Here is a 22,359-nt window from a genome sequence, read left to right on the forward strand (position 1 = left end):
AACCTTATCCTGAAACTGATGCTTAGGTATATAACTATTTCAAAATAGCTGATTTAACAAATTTATGAAGACATCACAAAATTATGTGGCATAAAAAGCTTCGCGTATGAAAATAAAATTTATTTTCGATCAACCTTAACAAGATGAATATTTCATAAAGCAGAAGAGATTTCGCCATTGATATTCGACAGGCGAACTAATTAACACCTTTACAATTCAGTCAGGTCCCTCTTATCTTAGATTTTATTGAAGTACTGAGATTTTGTATTAACTATCGTATCTTTACTCTTAGATATTCAATTTTGATAAAATAGAAAACCAAATTCCAAATATTGATTTAAACTTTGCTATTACTAACTGCGCTAAAAGTGTGTAAACAACACTTTATAGCTTTAATTTAGAATGCGTTAAAGCATTTCCAAACTGAGTTATTGTAAACTGCCGTTGAAATTTTCAAATCTAGGAACTAGTCAATTTGAGCTATCAATGTGAAATGGTTCATTATACCTTTAGAATAAGGTTAGAAATTGTTTGTTCCCATCTTAGTTATATTTGCAGCCATGCCAAGTGTGGAGGCTGTTAATTTATCACAATGATTCATATGTCCTGACAATTTGCGTTGTTTTTTGTTTAAGTTGCTTTGCCAGCGGATTTCCGTGCGTATGAATGGCGAGCCAAGACGAATGAATTAGTAATTTAACTGTCTAATGGTTTCAGTCGTAGATGCTACCTTACGGGATTTTGTGTGTCAACAAGGTCGAAGACACTGTTCCTTTTAAATACACACAAGCAAATCGCCTTTCCCCCGGTTGATTCCATAAAATGTTATGTCTCCGAGATAGCTACTAGTTCTTTTAGTGATTGAATTTATAAAAAATTAAATAACAGAACTTTCATCTCCATTTCATTTTAACTGGAATGAGTGGAAGATTTATCTATAATTGGTCAGATCATCGTCGGTTGGATAGCGGTACAAAAACAAACATTTGTTGTTAATTGATAATAGTATACTTAAAATAAGTTTATAATTTATTTGACATAGCAAATAGCGAATCATGCTACTACAACTACATATAATCAAAATAATCGTTTCCACAGAGCTTTTTTGGTAGTTCATTTCCTATTCACAATTATGAGAAGTCAGTGAACTTTGTTGTTAAATATAATTTGCTCGTCAAAATCTAATTTTTAGACTATTATTATTTTTCCGTTTGGCATATTCCAATGCTTTGTATTGTGTTTTAAAGGTTAAACCAAAAGGGAGTTCAAGGTGATTAATTCATTTTCGGTCATCCAACTTCGATTCATAAACAAACACGTGTTTATCCAAGCGTTGTATGAATAACATTTTTAATTTCCTTTTATTTCCAATAGACCAATCGTCAATTAGTTTTCATTTCCATATACATGTATTTATTCAAGCACCCATCTAAAACCCGTGTTCCATCAGTCACATGTATTCCATACACGTCCATGGAGCTGACAAAGAAAATGAACGAAAACAAGAGTATAAAATGTAACAAAGTATTTTATTCAATGGGTCTGTTATTTTACATGGTACCCTCACAACCCCATAGCCTGAGGTATTTGTACTGTAAACACTTCTTATCGTGTGGGGGATCGTACCGTGCTCACATTTACAGATTACAAGGAAATAAACAGCCTCTTCAGCTCTTAGGACCTCTGCGTTATGAGATGTCACAATTAGGGTGAACCTAGGAAGCACTGTGGGTAAAGTAATATACATATTTGAATTAATATTCGCAGTGAGTTATACTTCTCCTCTTACGTATCCTTTAAAATCAAGATAGATAGGATAATTAAGCATTTACCATAATAAATTTAAATTGTACTATATTAAATTGACGTAGTTTAAGGACAATTGTTAATAACGTAAAACAAAGGAACAGAAATACATTAGACGCTGTAGAATTCAAAAACCATACTGTTTACCTGGAGCACGATCTACAATCGATACTTTAATTACCCCTTGGTTCTAAATCGAGGTACCATTACCACCCATTACGCTATTTACCATTGTATCCAAACGGCGGTATCTGAAGTCTACAAAATCGATACGAGAGCCGTAGCAGGACGCGCGCCGGTTTATGTTCCTCGCACGTGACTCAACTTGTTGCAGACACAGGATACCGGTCATGGAAAATGGCTATCTTGGACATCTTATGGCTAGACTTGATAATCCCCTGCCATATATGATTGATATGGTTCCCATTTGCTCCTGGAACATGGGAAATGGAAATATTTAGCTTGAATTAAACCGCCATTTGTATTTTCTTAATGTAGTACATATATATCTGTAATTGTAAATCTAAAAATATAAGCTGGCTTATGTAATTTTATATCTAATGATATAAAATTACATAAGCCAGCTCCGTATCACAAAACACGCTCAAGAATTATAATCTCACCTATGTCATGGATTTATTCTTTTCGTAACCCAAATTTCAACAATATATTATGTTGTGTCCGTGAAGATAGATGTTGGTAAAATATTTTAGTATTTTGTAGCAACCCTTAAATTGTCACAAAGTGCAGTTTGTTGGGGATGCGTTATGTCTCAGAATCCAGACGTATTTATAAGTTTTGCACTGCATTAATTAAAATTAATACAATATACTTGCTTTCTAACGATGGATATAAATAAAATATTTTTGGGTGACTTTCACTTTAAAATATTTGAAAAAATGTGATTACATATTTTACTACTACACACTTGTTACGTGGATTATTACACTTCATAACCTAAATTTAATCTTGTTCCCCATAGGTATACACGATTTCACCTCCCTTTATATTATCAAGTTAGCATTACATATACACTTCAAACTGCCCAATAATACGTTGTTATATAAACCTACGACCGAGGTCCACACAGGGCGCCAAACAGTCCTCTAAAGCCTTGCAAGTTCAAAGGGGATGTACACATTATTTATGCCTTTCAGCTTAACAAAATAATAAGGATATTACATTATTTAAATCGCGGTGTCATTTGTCGACATAATGCTGCGTAGAGATTTTATTTGTGGTTGAGGGGAAAGTTTTATTGAGGAAAGTGATTTATCACGGCGGCGATATGATCTATGGAGTGCAGACATCCGGTGTTATCTTGAAATTCATGCTCCTTTGATGGAGTTCCTTTGGGTTTGTGCGTTACTGCTTAGTTTTTTTTTGTTTTAATGTTGTAATTCAACTTTTTGTCATACGAGTATTTGCATGAGTTGTAATAGAACAGAAGAAAGACGCCTCGTACGGTATTTCCATGTTGCTCGCACCGGTTGAGCCCGGCTCACTCCTGGAATTCCCAGTTATTTACTTATTACTGCAGGGGGATCGAGTCTCGGGGTTGTTGCCCGCATCGATCGCTGCACCACCGGCGTTACCGGTGCACGAGGTTACCATTGCTGCAGCCCGTTATCTACCTGATCATTTGAAAAATGGAACGTTGCAAAATGTTGAGCTATTTTCTACTTGACCTTCAAGGGCTATTGATTTATTGCGTCAAGGAGGCGTAATCTTAAGTGTTAAGAGCTGTTCAATTCATCATCACCGGATTTGAAGTACGGGAAATCAATCGGAAGCAATTCGAGTGGCGAAACAAATTCAGCGTGGCGTTGCCGGCTGTTAATTGGCTGCGGGTGGCGGCGCCGAGACGGCGGCGGAACCGCCGCATACCCTCCTCGCGCCCTCGCCATACTAACACCCGCCCGCCCGTTTTTATGAGCGAGAGAAGCCCACCGAGACCCGCGCTAGTCTGGGCGGCTCTTAAATTAGCTTGTCTTTGCCCACCTGAAACCTTGCTAGGTGTACCTAACTGTCTACTTATATTCTGTAAAATCGATTTAATTTAAAAATCTAATTTAACATATTTTCGTCTGGTTATACTTTCACACCGTTGGCTACAATTATAACTGCATCAGATCTATTAAAACGTAAATACTATTATGTAGCAAGCTTTATTGTGTTACCTTGGGATAAACTTGTCGCGGCGAATAGGAAAGGGAAACATTATTTTTCCATTTGGTGGGCTTATTTTCTTGTACGGGTTATCAAGTTAGGGACGGTAGCGCAAGGGGTGGCCAGAGGGTCTGCAGGGTAGGGGAGGGTAGTGCGGGGCGTAGCTATCGACCGGTCGCCCTCCCCCCGACTCGTTCAGTTTCCGGGCGAGAGTCGCGCAGTCCGCTTGCTTCGCGACGCGACTCCGTCACGTATTAGATAGTTAATTTCTAGCCGCCACCATGCTGATAGGACTCGTTCGTGACTCGGTGATGCAGTGCTTCTGCCACTCATGCAGAGCGCCTGTACTTCCAGCAGGTTGGATTTGCTGCCGTTGGGATATTGGATTTTCTTGTATTACCGGCATTGCTGGCTCGCTCACCGGTGACAAACGCCCATTGTCTTGCCTTACTCATGTGCTTTGTATGAATTATAATTCGTTTCTTGTTTCAGAGATGATAAGAAAATTCTGTCTGTGGACGTTAAAATCATGAGGTAACATCTTAGTAAAGTCAATGTAAAATTGAAAATTGATACGATGACGTTTTCGTTTCTATGACAATTTCTATGATCTTAAGAAGGATGCTAGATTTGTTTGTAGTGAAAGCTAAATTTAAATTATTAGTCTGTCCTATGTGTTTATCTTAATTTTCGAAAGATTCGTAAAAATCCCATGCTTGAAAACAACTAAAAATATTGTAGCTGAAACGCCGGCCGGCGAAGCCAAACGAAGAACGCCCACACCGGTATCTAGTCCACGTGGGGTGAGGCTGTATAGAAAAAATCTAGTCAATAATGTCGGCGTTTCTACATTAATTGTTTTTAACTTAAAAGTTGTATTTGATAAATTTTAAACTATTAACACAATTCACAGTTTTCGGAATGGTAGCTTAATAGGTGGTTTCTTCCATCTGTGATTCCTCTGCTCTCTCAAACCTCTGCGTATACTACTGGTGCCAGCTGTGCCGTTGCTGTATATTGATTTAACATTACTGCATAATGTCAACCATTTTGTTCTGTAGGCTGGAACATCCACCATTTTGTGAATTACATATTACGTAGATTTGTTTTTTCTAATTCTCACTTCTGCAATTCTTCTAACAGTCTGTATTTAAAATTTTTCAGCTTGTAAGAAAGGGCATTTCATCCTTTTCGAATTATTTTCATGATTAAATTAACGCCCCCACTTTGTGAGAATAGCTGAAAACGATGTTGTCCTCACATATTATAAACTTTATTAATTCTACGCACGCAAGTCGCACATAATGATTGCTCTTTTTCATGAGCTCTTTAGTATTTCAGTCGTCGAGGGTCTCGTTGGAATTCAGTAAATCTTAATTGGCTGCCACATCACAGCGGATGATTTAGTCATTTGCAAATAACATTGTTTGTATTTAAATTGTTAACATACCCTTTCATTAACATGTATTGGGGAGCAAAGATGACATAATTGTTTAGGGTGACATTATTAAAGCTGAGTTTAATTGGCTCAACAAGTTTAGCACCCTCCTGATATTTGGCTAATGTGATACGGGTTTGTGGATCCCCTTTATCAGCTCTATCTTTTGTCACCCTCGTATCATATTCCTCTGCTCTTAATTACGACAAATCACTGCTATTATTTGTACCCAATCATGACACTTCTTAATAATAATATGATCGAAATCAAAAATTATATAAAAATTTAAACGACATGCTTCACTGTCTTGAAGTTGTGTTGATCGACGATGTCACCGTGATGCATTGCGGTTGGGAGCTTTGCGTGACCGACGTACTTACACGTACTTTTCCCATTTTCTGTTCACGACACCGTTTAAAAATCAACATTCTTTACTTGGGCACATTTATGATTAATACGGCTAATTTAAACTATGTTGTCATTATGTATTGCGATCATGATTGTATTGATTTTATTGATGATTTTATATACATGTGCAACCATCTAATAAACAGTTATATCCAAAACAATATTAGATCAAAAGAAATTCTTTTAAAGTATGTATGTTTATAACTTTTAAAAATGTCAAGTAAAACATTATTCCAGTTTATGCTGGAACTTAAAATAATAACTGGCGAGTCGGAGAATGCGCTATCACATTGAATATGCAAAGGCTTTAAATAGGACAGCATATTTTAATTACAGCCCGAGCTGGCTTCACACTAAGAGAATAGAATGTGAAGTGGCCGAGCCTCCAGAGAATTATCTAGAGTTATATGAATATACCACGTTTGTTTTCCAAGACTTCAATAACATTTAGCAGTGGCCTTAATCCCAAAGGATTTTGTAGCAGACACTGAATTCCCCTCGACTTTAAAAGGTATGTTTAATAAGTTATAAGTTTTCATGTCGTATCGTGTGGCGCCAGAGGGGGCCGCCCTTTCAGTTGTAATTTAACTTAAAATATTTATGTTGATTTCTGTTTTACATCCATTTCATGACATTGCGTTTTCTACTTGGAAATGTTGCTTTTGTTTTCAAATGTTTGGTTTTTTTTATAAAACCAACATATTTGCGATGAACAAATATTTCGGCGTCATTTTTTAATGATGGTTTTATTGTATGACGACACTTCATAAAATGTTTGTCATTCCAGAAAATTTCTACATACCATTTTTCGTTACTTCGCTTAGAATTAATAACACTTGCGTAAATCCGCATTATGTCAGTTTCAACCGCATTAGCCAGGAGCTGACCTCGTATCTTGTGACGTAAGGCTTCCACTGCATTGTCGAACTTTTCTGAACGTGACCAGGATGCACCTTTGCTTAGATCTTCTTTAATTTATTGGACTTCAGTACCTCTATCTCTATTAGTATTTTTCTTAATCTTTGTTGATTGTTGTTAACTCCGTTTATGAATAACATCAGTTCTAGGATTCAGTTCTACAATTTCACTTAATTATTTATTTTTAAAAATTCTAAATAAAGGTTATATACGTTCGTTGTATAGATCAGCCTTGCATCTATTTTGAATTTGACATTCTATTAATTCGACTTGGAATAAAATTGTTTATATCTTTCGCTTTTTATTTTTTAAATTAATCTTCGAGAATTCCACTTCCATCGTCTATCTTGTAAGCCGTGTCTCAGCCTTACCGTAAGGGATTATCTGTATTTGCTGGAATATTTTCCGTCGATCCCCCATTCTTATCACGTACTGGCCTCTCATCTCGCGCTGTCGTGCCGTCGCCTTATTACTTCTCAACTATTGCTTTTCGTGGACTAACTATACCTTTATATCTACCGTAATACGATTTATGTCGTTCCAATTTTATTTTGACCTTTTTCTTAGTGGATTTGATGCTTCATCTTTCTTCATTTATTTAATTACCGCTTCTTTTATTTCTTATTCGATAATGTATTTCAGAGTAAATTATCTAGTTTGAATTTATTTCACTTGCAGTTAGCAAAGTGCAAGCTATATGGCGACAAAATCGATAACTCGGCGTGTCACGCAACCATCCGCGTCCTTTCATTAGCTACGATCGAAATGCTGTTTGAATTACTTTACTGACCGAATTTGTCCTAATGGCATTTCAAAGCACCCTTATAACTTATGATGATGGGTTTACGTTAAAATATTCTCTATACTTTTTTATGAATGATTATATAAAAAGATTCTTCGTAACCTACTTCTACAATACAAGTCAACTCTGTATTTGAAATGAGACGTAATTCAAAGAGATGAACTACACGAGCTTCTTTGTTATTTCTTTTCCTTTGCTTTCGGGCATCGATTGTACTTGGAACTGGAGCAAATCAAAAGGGAAAAACTTTTACAAACGTCACGTTTCTATTTCAATTTTTGTTTTTATTCTCTAGGGATTGTGATGGTTGTTGATGTATTGTTCTCTACAACGATAGTGCCAGTCGAAACGATAAACTGTAATTAAGAAGCTTATTTTGGCAAGGCAGTGGGTATGTCCCTAAGGGAGTGACTGGCGATGCCGGTTTGAACTCGCCCTCACGTTATCGGTTTTTCTTAGCGCATCGGCGGTCAGCACCAGTGAAGAAACCCGTCGGAAAACCAAGAACTAAACAACCAAAGAAAGTCAAATTCATCAGTAAGTTTACATCGGTGTATTGTGTTTCATGAAAGTTTACCTGCACTTACATAGCTTTTACAACACGTTTTACTTTGCAGTTCGTAATTTGCGCACCTTTTATGCTTTACTAAAAACGAGGCGGCTATAACTTCAGCATCAACCGACACGCTCTATAAAGTAACTCCATGTCTGGGGAATAAGTCGTATCTTTGCATAGAAAGATATATAGCTCGGGTGTGTAAAATCGGTATGACTCATTCGTGGGGAGGCTCACCCTCCTCGTTATAACTCAACAGGCGTAGGTCTAAGGGACTAAACGAGTCGACCTTGAGAATTGCATTACTTCAACCCAAGTGCTGCGGCTTGTTCGACACGTTTTTAAAATTCAGACCATAGAAGAGGGACCGTACCTTAATTATGTCCTTAAATTGTCCCCGTGAGCGTGGGGTGTTAATTGCTCCGTAATCATAATTTAATGTGTCTGGGTATTTGCGTAATATCGCGTCGTGGCCCTTTGTTTACTGAAGAGAGAGGCTCGCGTTGTTGTTTGCTTGTGGTAGTTAACAATAATTATGTTGACTTACAATATACCATAAAGATTCATAATCAAGATTGGTTTCTTGAAGATTCTAGTTGGAAATATGACGAAATTGAAAAAAAATCTTATTAAAACTCGCAGAATATAGCCTCGTTAATGCTAACGTTACGGTCCCTAATATCATCCGCGAAGGTTTTACAAACTTTCATTTTGAAAATGTTAGAACATTATCCGATAAATCCGTTTCATCAAGTTCCTTTTACGCTGTAGGCTTTTAAACAACTTTTACATTATTGAAGTTTTTAATACACAAGCACGGATTACTTTTGTTTCTTGTTTTGATGGAAATGTTCCATCACTGATCATTGTGTTTGAGTTTTTAATAGACGAGATTTTCATCTTCAGTATTTTTATATTTTCTTGTTTTATGTTTGCTTTTGTATAACCTTTTCATATTTCACTCGTGTTTCAAACTATTGTTAGATCGTCTGTCGTAGACTATTATAGTTTCAATAAATGATAAATATATCTTTCTTTTCGATTCCTTATGATTTTTATTTTCGAAACATATGGCCTGCTGTTGGCTTTTCCAAACAACCCTTTCTATTGCAATTAATGACTGTCGGTAATACGCAACAGTTTACGATTATTTAATGAAGAAACAAGCTGACCTGGCAAACGGTGTTCTACCTTACTCTTATCATTCATGGGGATATATGCACATAATTTTCATGACAATCGGTCCTGCCAGAAGAGTTTCCAATTAATATTGTAACATGACAGATTTATATAAAGAGATCAAGCAAAAGAAAAGAAACTAAGCAACTCTGCCTATAATTCAAACACCTACAATAAAAACTTATTCTATAGCCACTGAAATCCGCTGCCAAGAGATGTCTAAGGGCGGTCTGGCGTACGAGGTGATTCTCGCCGAGCCGGTAGGTGTGCCCGTGCCGCGCCGCGCTGACTCGCCCGAGAAGACTCCCTCTGTTGAGGAGATCCAGGAGAAACTTAAAGCGGCGGAAGAGAGGAGACGTGTATGTATTTGTGATGTTTATGTTTGTATATAGTCATTATATATATAGTATAGTCATTGCCTGTTTAACAATGGATAGTGGTTTTGAGCTTCTTTGATATACAGTGCGTTAAATATACAGTGACTTGATATTTGCAATTGATTTCATGCATGAAGAAGTAAACAGAAAACATGTAACCATCTAAGAATTAGATTTAGACAACAATAACTATTTGTTGTCAAATATGGATTGGGCCATTTTAATATACTTCATTTAAATTATTCTTAGCCGTACAGCAGTCATTTACATACACACATACATTTTACTTGTAAAGCAAAATTTGATTCTGGTTTATTGTTCAAATATAAATCATATAATGGGATCAAAAATATAATACAATATATAATCAAATAAACCTCGACGATCATCAACTTACAGAGTCTAGAGGCCAGCAAGATGGCAGCGATCGCCCAGAAGATGGCGAAGATAGAAGAAGCGTCTAAGATCCGCAGCGAACAAACCAATAACTTCATCTCGGCCACCAAGGAGGCGTTGGATGCCAAGATGGACTCGCACGAGGAGAAGCGCGAGGCCTACATCAACGAGCTCAGGGCGAGGCTCAAGGACCACCTCGAGGGTGTTGAGAAGACCCGGTGAGTAAGGAGTTAGAACTGGGTTTTAGTTGCTACGGGTAAAAAAACGTTGGATTTGCGTTAGCTGTGACAAGATAGTACATAAGTCACTTGATTATGATGAAGGCTTCAAGGATTTTCTTATCTTCGAATAGCACGACATATCTACTTAATGATTTATTATCCTGTCACCATAATTCACCTATCTAGCATTTGCTAGATAGGTGAACATGACATAATATTCATGGAACTGGATTGAAATAATTTCATTTTTACTGAAGAAGCCTGTTTAGCTAACTATGTTTCAATTATTTCTCTTTCCGCCTCGTAGCCTATCATAACCCAATTCCTGAAAAAATCTCATTAGAATCCGTCGGCAAAGTAATTATATAACATATTAGCTTGCAGTAATCGTATTATGGGTCAATGGATTTGCGAGAGCGACCTCACTTGACCGGGTTTAGTTGCACGCTCGAGAACACACCATCATTCGCTTGTTAACCACGATAATAATCGGCTTCTAATGAAATACCAACCACAAATTTTAATCTGATAATAATTTAATAGTCTAAAGATATACATTTATCTATTCTAGAACTAAGGTCAAAAGCTATTGTCAGGAAACCTTCAGTGTTTGAACTGTTTTGTTACCAGATATAAACTGGAGGTCGCACCCTCCGGAGAACGGGGTGATAACCAATTCAATAGTTGAGAATACAATACGCGTGCAATATAAATGTAAAGCTCGCTTTCATGAAGAAATCACGTTTCCTATTAGATGAACCTAATTCGATGGAATTATATCTCCGAAAATTTAGGCAGTTTTGTATTCGTACTCGAGTCATTTTCATGATGAGTCAGATTATCCGTGAATAAACTTGCCGTAAATAATTGAATACTTAGCCCATATTATGGGCAGAATTTAGCTTCCAAGACATGTATTATAATTTACAATAAACAGGCATCCTTTTTGCAATGCTTAAAATTTATTACAAATTCTATTATAGCGTCAATTTATTGCGGTTTGGTATATAGGTTGACCCTGGAACAGCAGACCGCCGAGGTGTACAAGGCGATCGAGGACAAGATGACCACGGCGGCCGACAAGCGCGATGAGAACATTAAGAAGATGCTGGAGCGTCTGCGTGAACATGTACGTGCTTGTTTTTGTCACTGGATTTTAAACTTTATTGTCCCTAAGAAGTGTCCTTTCAGTAATTTAGGATCCATTGAATGAATCTTATAATCGTCAGAAGATAGACATTTTAGAATGATTTTACACTTTTTATTAAAACACAAGTTCAAATTGGATTATAAACAATCAGGTAAATTATTAGAAGCCTACCTATCTCTTAATTTTCTTCAAACATAAAATGCTTGGAATCCATATTAATTTTTATTTAAATTGGAAATGACATCTCAACTCCCAAAATTCAACATTTTCTTGATACCTGATGGTAAGCGATCACCACAGCCCATCAACATTCGCAGAGGTACTACCTCTACCGCACTACCCGCTTCTACTACAGCGCGGTAACTCAAAAAGAAAGAAATAATGGACGGGGAATGATAAGGAAAAGGAAAATCTACATACTTCCCAATTATTGGGGTGAACTAGTAATCCGGCATTTGCACCTGGTGTTCAGGAGGAGCAAGTCCGCAAGGTGCGCGCCGGCAACCAGGAGCGCTTCCAGCAGCTGGAGAGCGCGATCCAGGACAAGCTGCAGCAGGCCGCCGAGCGCCGCCTGCAGCTCGAGCAGGAGCAGAAGGAGAAGCTGCGCAACCATGTAAGTGCCTCACATCTGGAGACCATGACAATTCCAATAGGTCTGCAATTTTTGGCAGTGTCTCTACGGCTGGGATACCAGGAAAGGTAAGTCTCCAGCGTAAGGTCAATGGGTGGAGGTAGACCTTCAACCACGCTCGCTGTGAAGTGTTCGAAAGGTCGGGTTAAATAATATAGGAAATAAATCGCGTTTAAAATCCGTAAAGTATTTCATTTCTAAATGTATAATACTCACGTTAATCAAACACAAGGAAATACTAAGTCTCCAGCATTTGTGGGCATTTGGAAAAACAGTTGAAGCAATTGCAGCTGCCCTCCAATGATCGGCATCCATGTGAGTATTTTACAGCTACCAGAAACAAATAAGATAGCAAGGAATCCCTCTATTATTTCGACTATTTTTAAGGCTGAGTACCCAACAGATTAATCCAACAGATCTTTAATTCTTTGAGTAATTTTACCAAAAACGTTACGTGAATGCGTATTTTTTTCATATGAGTAAATCCTCTGAACTTAATTAAGTTACTGGCTTTAGCGACGTCGCCTAATAAGGTTTAGGGCACATTGAAGTCCAGTTTTAAATTCAGGGTTCTGTTATTTATAATGTACAGATATAGTAGGATAGTAATCATTAGGTGCACTATGGGAACTGTAAGGAATATGGTATGTTGTAGATAAAAATATATCTTAAAGTAACGGAAAGCAATTGAAACCGCATAAACCACGTCAGTACCTCCCAAATAAACATGTCCTCTGTATACAGGTAAATCATTCATAGTTTTCTTTTTTTTATCTTCATTAGCATAACCTTCATATGATTAGTTACTCATGAAAAGGTATTTGCGTTTTTAATTAAAAAATGACAAATAATTAAAAAAAGAACAGACTAAAACACACATGTTTTTCGCGGTGTAACTAGCGTCCATTCACTTTTTTATTTGTAATAAAGCACATATTTTTTTTTACCATAATTCTTATCTTCTCAAAATGCAAGTACCAAAAGTATCAAACCATCTTATTATTTTACATCTTATATGCTTTTGTTTATAAGATGTAAAATAATAAGTATACTTACGTTATAATGTATACTTGTGTTTTTTTTTTTTGTTGCCCCATTAAATTTTTTTTTGTAGAGTTTTTCATCATTTTATTATTTTTCACATCACATCGTTTCATCACAATCTCGTAGAACAATAAGTTGGCGGAAGTGCGCTCCGTGCTGTCCGCCAAAGTGGAGGAGATCACGAAGGACATCGAGACGAAGCTCACCGCGGCGGAGATCAACCGCGAGAAGGAGATGCAGAGGAAACTCGACTTTGTCAAGAAGGAGGTTGGTTGCGTTTTGCGTGACGACGCTGGAGTGTGAATGTGATTCGACTTGAATTCGATTTATTATTTAATATGTTGTTTTTTTTTATTAATAAATTAATAAAGGCATATAATTTTGAAATTTGAACATCATTCCTATATAAATATACGAAATCGTTTTATTAAATTAATAGACATAATATCTAATGTTAGTCAAATATATTTATGTAATCATGTTATGTTATCGTCTTTGCCGAAGGGGTCGCGGACGAATTTTAACCAACTCCCCTGGCCCCTTCACTTAAGTGGCTCGACGGAACACAGTGGGGTTTTGGTCGGTAGGAATCCGACATAACCCACGGCTTTATAACCGGAAGCCGTGGGTATCTATGCAAGATTTCCCCACTTAGTTATCGTCTTTAATCAAAATCTACTAAGATTGTATAAATTATTTCACCACTTGAGTTGTGTTATTGCTAAATGACGTTATCCTTCATAGCTGGGATACCTATTTTTTTGTTTACAACAAACATTAGTATTTCTGTCATTTTATACTAGGTCTACTATTTGATTCTTAGATAAATAAAATGAAAATAACTACATACTATCTAAATCACATGTTATGTTGTAATCTACAACAGACAAACACTATATGCACTCTCTTACAATCGTCCAAATGTTCCAGGAGCGGCGCGCCGAGCTGGTCCGGCAGAACAAGTGCGCGCGCGCCGAGACGGACGCGCCCACGTCCGGCTAGGTCGCCTCCCCCCGTGCCCCCTCCCCCCTCCAGCTCCCCTTTCCCCCCACACCGCCCTGCGACCGCGCGCTCAGCGGTTACGTCAGTCATAAGTAATTGCTGATTGATAGCAAGAATCAGACACTCGGTAATTGCTGACTGGTTTGGTTAGATGTACACGTGCTTTGGAGCAGTGGTTCACTGATTAGCTTGATGGATTCGTGCTGAGAAGGTGTTCGGTAATTGCTGAATGTACTGAAGGTGAACATCAGTGACTGATGAATACGTTCTTAGCAGACTTGTTGTTCAGTAATTTCTGAACACATGTATTCTTGTTTAAAATGCTGCAGAGTGGTGGCTCACAACATTCGCGTATGCTCTAAAAAGCAGTAGCAGGCAGCAATTACTGAACATCACATGTTTATGAATTTCATTAATAATCAACAATTACTGAAAATGTTGTATGGATTGCATTACACAGCATCGAAATTAAGCAAGATTTTTGGTCAGCAACTACTGAGATTATTAATGTCTAAACTCCAGTATACAGTAATAAACAGTCACAAAAGATAAATAGTCAGCAAATACTAAGCTAATTTTCAGTATAAATACTTGAATGTTTTGAACGCTGACTAAATGTTGCTGACCTAGCTATGAAGCTGCTGAGCATTTAATTATCTATAATTATCATTTACACCACGAACGTGTGAGGGTTTGTAAAGTAAAAACGACAGATTAAAAAAGTACCGTAAAAATCGAGCCATAGACTTCTTGCCTACACTGCCATAATTTGAACACCAGTCAACACATGTGGAATTAAATAATTCATAAAGTCCAATATAGCGTTTGGCGTAGGGCAATAAAACAAAGGGTTCCACACCTATCCTGTGCCTAGGCATCTAGTTCACACCTACGGACTAACGTATTATTGCCAGTTGAGGGCGGGAAACGGCGTATTAATAGAAATATTATAGCAATACTGTGTTTACATAACGATGATGTAACATCAGTACCCTCGTAACTTGCTTTCTTTTGAGGTCAACTCGACTTAGGTATTATTTCACGTGGCAACATCGCTGACACAGGCCTATTAAATTAAAAATTATAAAAAAAAAAATTAGATGTGTCATTACACGGGGAGCGTTCATACAATGTAGATGTAATTGGTTTGACTAAGATGGATATTGGGGGTAAATAATTCGGAATTTACTATAATATATTGTATGAACAGTTCCCAATCAGATTTTAGTACGCGATTACGGTGATTCTCGTACTAAAATATGGTTTTAGGGTTCTCAATTAATGGTACGGTGGTAACTAACGCTAGTAATACGGAACCCGTTGCTTAGCAAGTGAGAACGAGGTGGTTTTTTAATAATAAATAGGTAATAGACTTATATCATTATTTTTAAATGTACGCAGCAGTATTTTAGGATGGTTAAATAAATTTAAGTTTTCTTTGTGGTTAAATGGCTTATGTATGGTTGGGGTGACTAAGAAGATGATCTAATGCACATAAAACATTTAATTCATATACTAACAGATGTTTTGTTAACAATACCTGTACAAGATGAGTTTTAAATGAATTAATGAGAGGCTATTTTAAAAATGTTAATTGGCAATACTAAAAGTTGCTATCTATAAGTCACTCTTACCATGTAAAAGCCAATTTTAAGTCACTTTTAACACTGTCACTCTATAGACTGCATAATATAATTTGTATAGTATCTATCGGTTGGGTTTGGGAGTGGTATGCCCGGTCTAGATGCATTTATCGGTGGCACAAAATAAACGCAGGCCATGTTTTACCCATTGACAATACAACCGTAAATTTTAATTTTCAAATAGCTTGCGTTTATCAGCATTTATTGTGATATCTAGTCCAGATAATGATAAGTAATTTTTCATAATTCGCACCAAAATAGCATTTGATAACCAAATTAATTTGCAATCGTATTCGAATTTCAATATTTTGGCGCCATTTATTTCACTTCCGAATTTAAAAAATTGTCTATGACACGATGGTGATAATGCCATGATCTCAATTGCACAATATGGGAGAAACAGCAAAAGTGCCTGAATATCTGCTAACGTAAAACTTGCCTTTTAGCGTTTTATATTTTTTTATTGGTAGTCAACGCCGGGCCGGTATCGGTGGTTTGGACAACAGCTTCTGTGATGTTTCGCTATAGGATAAAATCGATTAGGCACAAATTATATCCATAACCATATCTGGTGTCGTTCGATTGTATCGATACGTGTCTACGCGGGAACGGAAGAGATAGTATATATTTTTGCCATTCGTTTCGATAATAATGTATATAATAAGGAGGTGCAGCTTGTGCGGCGGGGCGAGGACGACGCTTGCCTGCTTCTACTCGTATTACTAACGCTGTTCAAGTAAGGTTAGGTGTAAGTTAGCTTGTTTTCGAAGACGTGACGAACCTTTGACCAATTTGCCTTGGATATTGTGTAGCATTTTAGACTCTCAAGATCGAGATGAATCATGTATAGCATCGCTTTCGATAATTCTTAATTTTTATTTTCGTAATGTTAGTCCCTCTTATGGTGTTATAATATGTTAATTTTATTTTTTATGTAATTGATAATGTGCTTCAGTTTGTGAGGTATATGAAATTGCTGTTTGAAGTGCAGCCAACTTTTGTAGTTTCATTGTCGTATTGATTAAAGTCATAAATACTAACAATATTTTTGTTTTATTTTACTGATATTACCCTATTACCACTTCTCGGGCAATAAGTAAAAAACACAAATACAATTTTTAGGTTTATAGCATTGAAATGCTGTATAAATGAGAAATTTTGAAAGAATAGAAGAAATCGATACAATATTGTAATCATTGAAATAATGTTTCGTATTGGTTGTGATGGTTCTTAATCATCTCAATAGATGGCGTGGGGTGCCCCTTAGGCACATGAAACCGAAAGAGTAGAAGAAATTCGATTACTGTGGCGGGATCACGGGTGGCCGAGAGGCTAGGCGTTGCTACGGTTAGGCAAGAAACGCAGGTTCGAATCCTGCCTCGTGATCAAATTTTTTCTATTCTTTCAAAATTTCTCATCAACACAAATATATATTTGCAAATCACAAAATAAGTGTTTGGTTTACTAGTAAATTTTTCTACAATTTTTTTACTCATGAGCTGTAAGAACTAATTTAGTTCTTACAGCTCGCTATATTTTGGTACTTAAGATTCGGTTGATTTTTAAAATATGATAAAAAGCAAAAATTACAAACAGGGCTTTATTAGAAGTTGCAATAATTAGTAAAAGATTGGGTTTGTTTGGTCTGTATTACGAAGAGCAAACGTTCGAAGGGCGATCCTATGTCAAATAAAATAAATTCAAATTACAACATTTTTATATTGTACACATTGCCACAATATACTAGTACAGCGGACCGACTTAGCTTCGGCCGTTTCAGTAATAGTAGTAACTAGTTTTTAATTTGTGGTACCAACTATTTCATATAATATGTAAAAGACTGTGTATAGTAATAGGTCTCAAGGATATATATTCAATGCTGAAAATATTTTTGAAAGCGGTCGTTGTTTATGAGATTAAAGCATTAAAAAACACAAATTCTTTAAGATTTATATTATGTATTAGTATAGACTATTCATTATAGATACAGCATTGCTGCATTTGGTAGTGCGACTTATTTCTCAAAGGTTCGACATATATTTGGTTACATTGTTTACTGCGTTTGCATTATGAAAAATTATGTCATTTGTGATATTGTATAGAAAGTGAATTACATAAGATGTAATTGTTTTTTTATAATTAAAAAAAACCGTACCTTCACCAATTGCCATGTACAAAAACTTATACTCATAGACAAAATCACGTTGACGACTAATGTCAAAAGATAAATGGAGAGATGAATTACTAAACGTCAGTAATAAAAATGGCCACTGCTTGAGTGTTCCTGTTTGTAAAATCACATTGTTGTATTTATAAATGAAATACTTATCATCGTAGCTTAATTAGTATTTTCAGAATTGTTTCTGTTTGAAATTTTATTTCGGGATCCTGTAAATCTCAAAATGGAGGATACAAAAGATCGAAAACGAAAGAAGGATAAACATTCAGAAAATGATGATTATTCAAGGGAAAGAAAGTCTAAAAAACACAGATCCAAGTCTAGATCACCTGACAGACGTCAGGAAAACCGTGATAGAGATAATGAAAGGGATTCATATAGAAGGCGACGACGTTCCCGCTCCCGATCACCAAGAGAAGTCCGGGAGGATAAACGACGCAATGAGGAACAAGAGGTAGAAATTAAGAAAGATGCACCTCAAAGAAAAGCAAAAGACATGGATATGTTGAACACAAGAACCGGTGGTGCGTATATTCCACCTGCACGTCTGCGTATGATGCAAGCTCAGATTACTGATAAATCTTCAGTTGCGTATCAAAGACTGGCCTGGGAAGCGTTAAAGAAGTCGATACATGGTCACATTAACAAAATCAATGTCGGTAATATTGGTATAATCATAAAAGAACTTCTCAAAGAAAACATAGTTCGGGGTCGTGGTTTACTCTGTCGGTCCGTTATTCAGGCACAAGCTGCGTCACCGACTTTCACCAATGTGTATGCAGCTTTGGTTGCTGCTGTAAACTCACGTTTTCCAAATATTGGAGAATTGTTACTCAAAAGACTAGTAATACAATTCAAGCGTGGTTTCAAAAGGAATGATAAACCTATATGTATATCATCAGCATCTTTTATCGCTCATCTTGTAAACCAAAGGGTCGCACATGAAATTCTGGCTTTAGAATTGCTAACACTTCTAGTAGAGACTCCTACAGATGATTCTGTTGAGGTATCTATAGCCTTTTTAAAGGAGTGTGGGCAGAAGCTTACAGAAGTGTCTTCAAAAGGTGTAAATGCTATATTTGAGATGTTGAGGAATATTCTCCATGAGGGACAGTTAGATAAAAGAGTACAGTACATGATAGAGGTGATGTTCCAAGTCTGGAAAGATGGTTTCAAAGATCATCCTGCTGTCATTGAGGAGTTGGAGCTGGTGCCAGAAGAGGAACAGTTCACTCATCTCTTGATGCTGGATGAAGCCACTGATTCACAGGATATCCTGAGTATGAATTGTTGTTACTTATGTGTTTTATTATGGTCACTGATATATATTTTTTATGCAATTAAAAATGTTTTTTGAGAGAAAAGACAATATTTCTTTCAGCAAATTGCAAAAGAAATATTGTTAATATTTGTTGATCAATTTAATTTCTCACTTTAATTTGCTTTTTATAATTTATAATTACTACAAAAATTTAATATCTATTTATCTGATTTAAATACTAAATGATAACTCAATTAACATGTTTCATTAAATTCTCAGATGTATTCAAATTTGATGACAAGTATGAAGAGAATGAAGAGAAATACAAAACACTCAGCAAAGAGATACTCGGGTCTGATGCTGAGTCTGGTGATGAGGATGGTTCTGGTGAATCTGGCAGTGAAGAGTCTGGAGATGAAGATGAAGAACAGAAACCCGTGACCATCATTGACAACACAGAAACAAACCTTGTAGCATTGCGTAGGACTATATACTTGACAATAAATTCCAGTTTAGACTTCGAAGAATGTGCTCATAAACTAATGAAAATGCAGCTCAAGCCAGGTCAAGAAATAGAGCTGTGCCATATGTTCCTAGATTGTTGTGCCGAACAACGGACATACGAAAAGTTCTACGGATTGCTAGCGCAGCGGTTCTGTAACATAAACAGAATATACATTGGTCCTTTTGAAGAAATATTCAGGGATTCATATGCTACAGCTCATAGGCTTGATACAAATAGGCTCAGAAACATTAGCAAGTTCTTTGCACACCTTCTTTTTACTGATTCTATCAGTTGGGAGGTGTTGGAGTGTGTGAAATTGAATGAAGAGGATACTACAAGTTCCAGTCGTATCTACATCAAAATCCTTTTCCAAGAATTGGCAGAGTATATGGGGTTGAAGAAGCTGAATGATCGCCTGGCTGACCCGTAAGTTCAGAATGGAGATGGTTCATTTAGGGGTTATGGCTTACAAGCCTTCCATCCGCGGCTTCATCTCCGTAGTCAAAGAAAAACTCATATTATCATCTCGTCCATGGAATTTCCAGTTAAAACTGCCTTAGTCAAAAATTTCATTCAAATTACTTCAGTGGTTTAAGTGCGAAGAAGAAACAGACAGAAAGAGTAACTTTCGCATTTGTAATATTAGTAGGGATTATTAAGTGTTGCAATTTATTTTTCAGTATTTTACTTTAATATTTTTGGTATATTTTTTGCGAATGAACAAAAAACAATAAATGAACCATCTCATAGTATATGTATATTACTTAGCTCTATGTATAATATGATGGTCCATTGTTCCTGTTATTATAATGAAATGCTTTTTTTTAAATTTCAGGACATTGCAGGAGGCATTCTCTGGAATATTCCCAAGAGACAATCCCAAGAACACGAGATTTTCTATCAACTTCTTCACATCAATTGGTCTTGGTGGTCTAACAGATGAACTCAGAGAGCATTTAAAACAAATGCCAAAGGTAAATAGTGTGTTATTTAATAAATTTCATGTATAAATTTTAATAATTTGAGCAGTGTTTTTCATTTTTAGCCCAAATTCTTTAAAACAATGTTAGTTCACAATTACGCGCCTTACAAATCGCATCTTTACAAACTTTCGCATTTATAATATAAGTAGGATTCAAATATGAAATAGAAAATACACATACTGAGCATGATGACAATTGCTTCATAAAATAAAATAATTTCAGAATGTACCTGCACCAGCTGAAATCAAAGTGGACAGTGATTCAGATTCTAGCTCAAGTTCCAGTAGTTCATCATCATCATCCAGTGACTCCAGCTCAAGTGGTAATAATATTCCTTAAGTATTGCAGGATTATATGGGATAATTTAATTTTGTTGTAAGTTGCCGTTACAAGAAAATGTTTTAACTTATAATCATTGTAAATTCACTAATCATTTATATATAGTTTATGATATAAGTTAAAATTTATTTGGCATATTTTACAATATGAATGTATATAATATGAATAAAAATAGAACATGCTTATGAGGATTATATCTATTGTAAATTATTTCAGACACTGAAGATGAGGGAACAGAGAAAAAGAAAGACAAGAAGGGAAAAAGGAATAAAGATAAGAATAAAACACCTAAAACACCAGAAGTAGATAAAGATGACAGTGCCAAAGATAAAAATGAGCGATGGGGCCACGATGGTTATTATGAGAGGTATGGTAAAGATTCAAGGGAAAACGAGAGAGGAAATAGAGATGGTGCTAGGCGTAATGATGACGGTCAGAGAAGACGAAATGATTTCGATGGACAATCGCAAAATTTAAGAGGGAATAATACAAGAAGACATCAAAGGGAGGATGGTCCTCAACAAAACAGTGATAGAGACGAGGAAGAAACAAGGAATGCAAGAGGAGATTATAGAAGACGAAATGATAGGGACACTGATATTAGACGGCGAAACGATCAAGACTTTGAAGGTAGACCACGTAATGAGAGAGAAGATGATAGTAGCCGACGTTATGAAAGAGAGGAAAATATTAAGCGTCGCTACGAAAGAGAGAATGTCGATAAGCGACGTCAGGATAGGGAAAGCGATAACAGACGCCGCAATGCAAGGGATGATGAGGAGAGACAAAATAGTGATAGAGAGAATAATAGCAGGCGGCCGAATGAGAACGTAGATGATAGAAGTCGTAATGACGATTTAAGAAGGAGTGGAGAATTTAATGATAGACGGCGTAATAACAGAATTGATGATGATAAGCGAGGTAAGGACAGAAGGGATGATGATAAAAGACGAGATGACAAGAACGATAGACTATGCAATGACAGAGGCGATGATGTTAGGCGCCGTAACGATAGGGACGACGGTGATAAAAGACGCCATGAAAAATTGGACGACAGGCGACGCAATGACAGAGATGATGATGAAAGAAGACGTGACGAGAGGGTGGATGACAGAATGCGAAATGACAGGGATTATGATAGAAGATCTAATGAGAGAGTCGACGATATGCGACGCAACAACAGGGATGATGACGATAGAAGTCGTGATGATAAGATGCAAGATAGGCGACGCAATGACAGGGATGGTGATGATAGAAGACGCGATGGGAAGGCAGAAGATAGGCGTCGCAATAACGGGAATGATGATGATAATAGACATAATGAGCGAGAAGACGATAGGCGACGTAACAAC

General features: G+C 36.5%; 2 protein-coding genes across 4 annotated transcripts in view; both read left to right on the forward strand.

Moving 5' to 3' along the window:
• LOC119837958 (stathmin-4) overlaps positions 1-15,278 on the forward strand; it is a 32,752-nt gene extending 17,474 nt beyond the window's left edge. The window contains exons 1-8 of one of the 3 annotated variants that reach the window (XM_038364136.1): positions 4,163-4,332; positions 8,001-8,078; positions 9,469-9,635; positions 10,053-10,267; positions 11,282-11,399; positions 11,893-12,033; positions 13,222-13,362; positions 14,026-15,278. In XM_038364136.1, coding sequence (XP_038220064.1) covers positions 4,257-4,332; positions 8,001-8,078; positions 9,469-9,635; positions 10,053-10,267; positions 11,282-11,399; positions 11,893-12,033; positions 13,222-13,362; positions 14,026-14,097 — 1,008 coding nt within the window. In that variant the 5' untranslated portion in view covers positions 4,163-4,256 and the 3' untranslated portion in view covers positions 14,098-15,278. Of the gene's footprint in view, positions 1-4,159; positions 4,333-8,000; positions 8,079-9,468; positions 9,636-10,052; positions 10,268-11,281; positions 11,400-11,892; positions 12,034-13,221; positions 13,363-14,025 lie in introns of those variants that run through there. The other 2 variants (XM_038365697.1, XM_038364950.1) reach the window with 2 other exon arrangements.
• Positions 15,279-17,974: 2,696 nt separating this feature from the next.
• Positions 17,975-22,359, forward strand: part of LOC119838090 (pre-mRNA-splicing factor CWC22 homolog) — a 6,723-nt gene continuing 2,338 nt past the window's right edge. Inside the window, exons 1-5 of the mRNA XM_038363942.1 lie at positions 17,975-19,199; positions 19,460-20,111; positions 20,521-20,659; positions 20,891-20,990; positions 21,224-22,359. Coding sequence (XP_038219870.1) covers positions 18,143-19,199; positions 19,460-20,111; positions 20,521-20,659; positions 20,891-20,990; positions 21,224-22,359 — 3,084 coding nt within the window. The 5' untranslated portion in view covers positions 17,975-18,142. The remainder of the gene's footprint in view (positions 19,200-19,459; positions 20,112-20,520; positions 20,660-20,890; positions 20,991-21,223) is intronic.

This window comes from Zerene cesonia, chromosome 1 (genome assembly GCF_012273895.1).
Source record: "Zerene cesonia ecotype Mississippi chromosome 1, Zerene_cesonia_1.1, whole genome shotgun sequence".
NCBI classification, from domain to species: Eukaryota; Metazoa; Arthropoda; class Insecta; order Lepidoptera; family Pieridae; genus Zerene; species Zerene cesonia.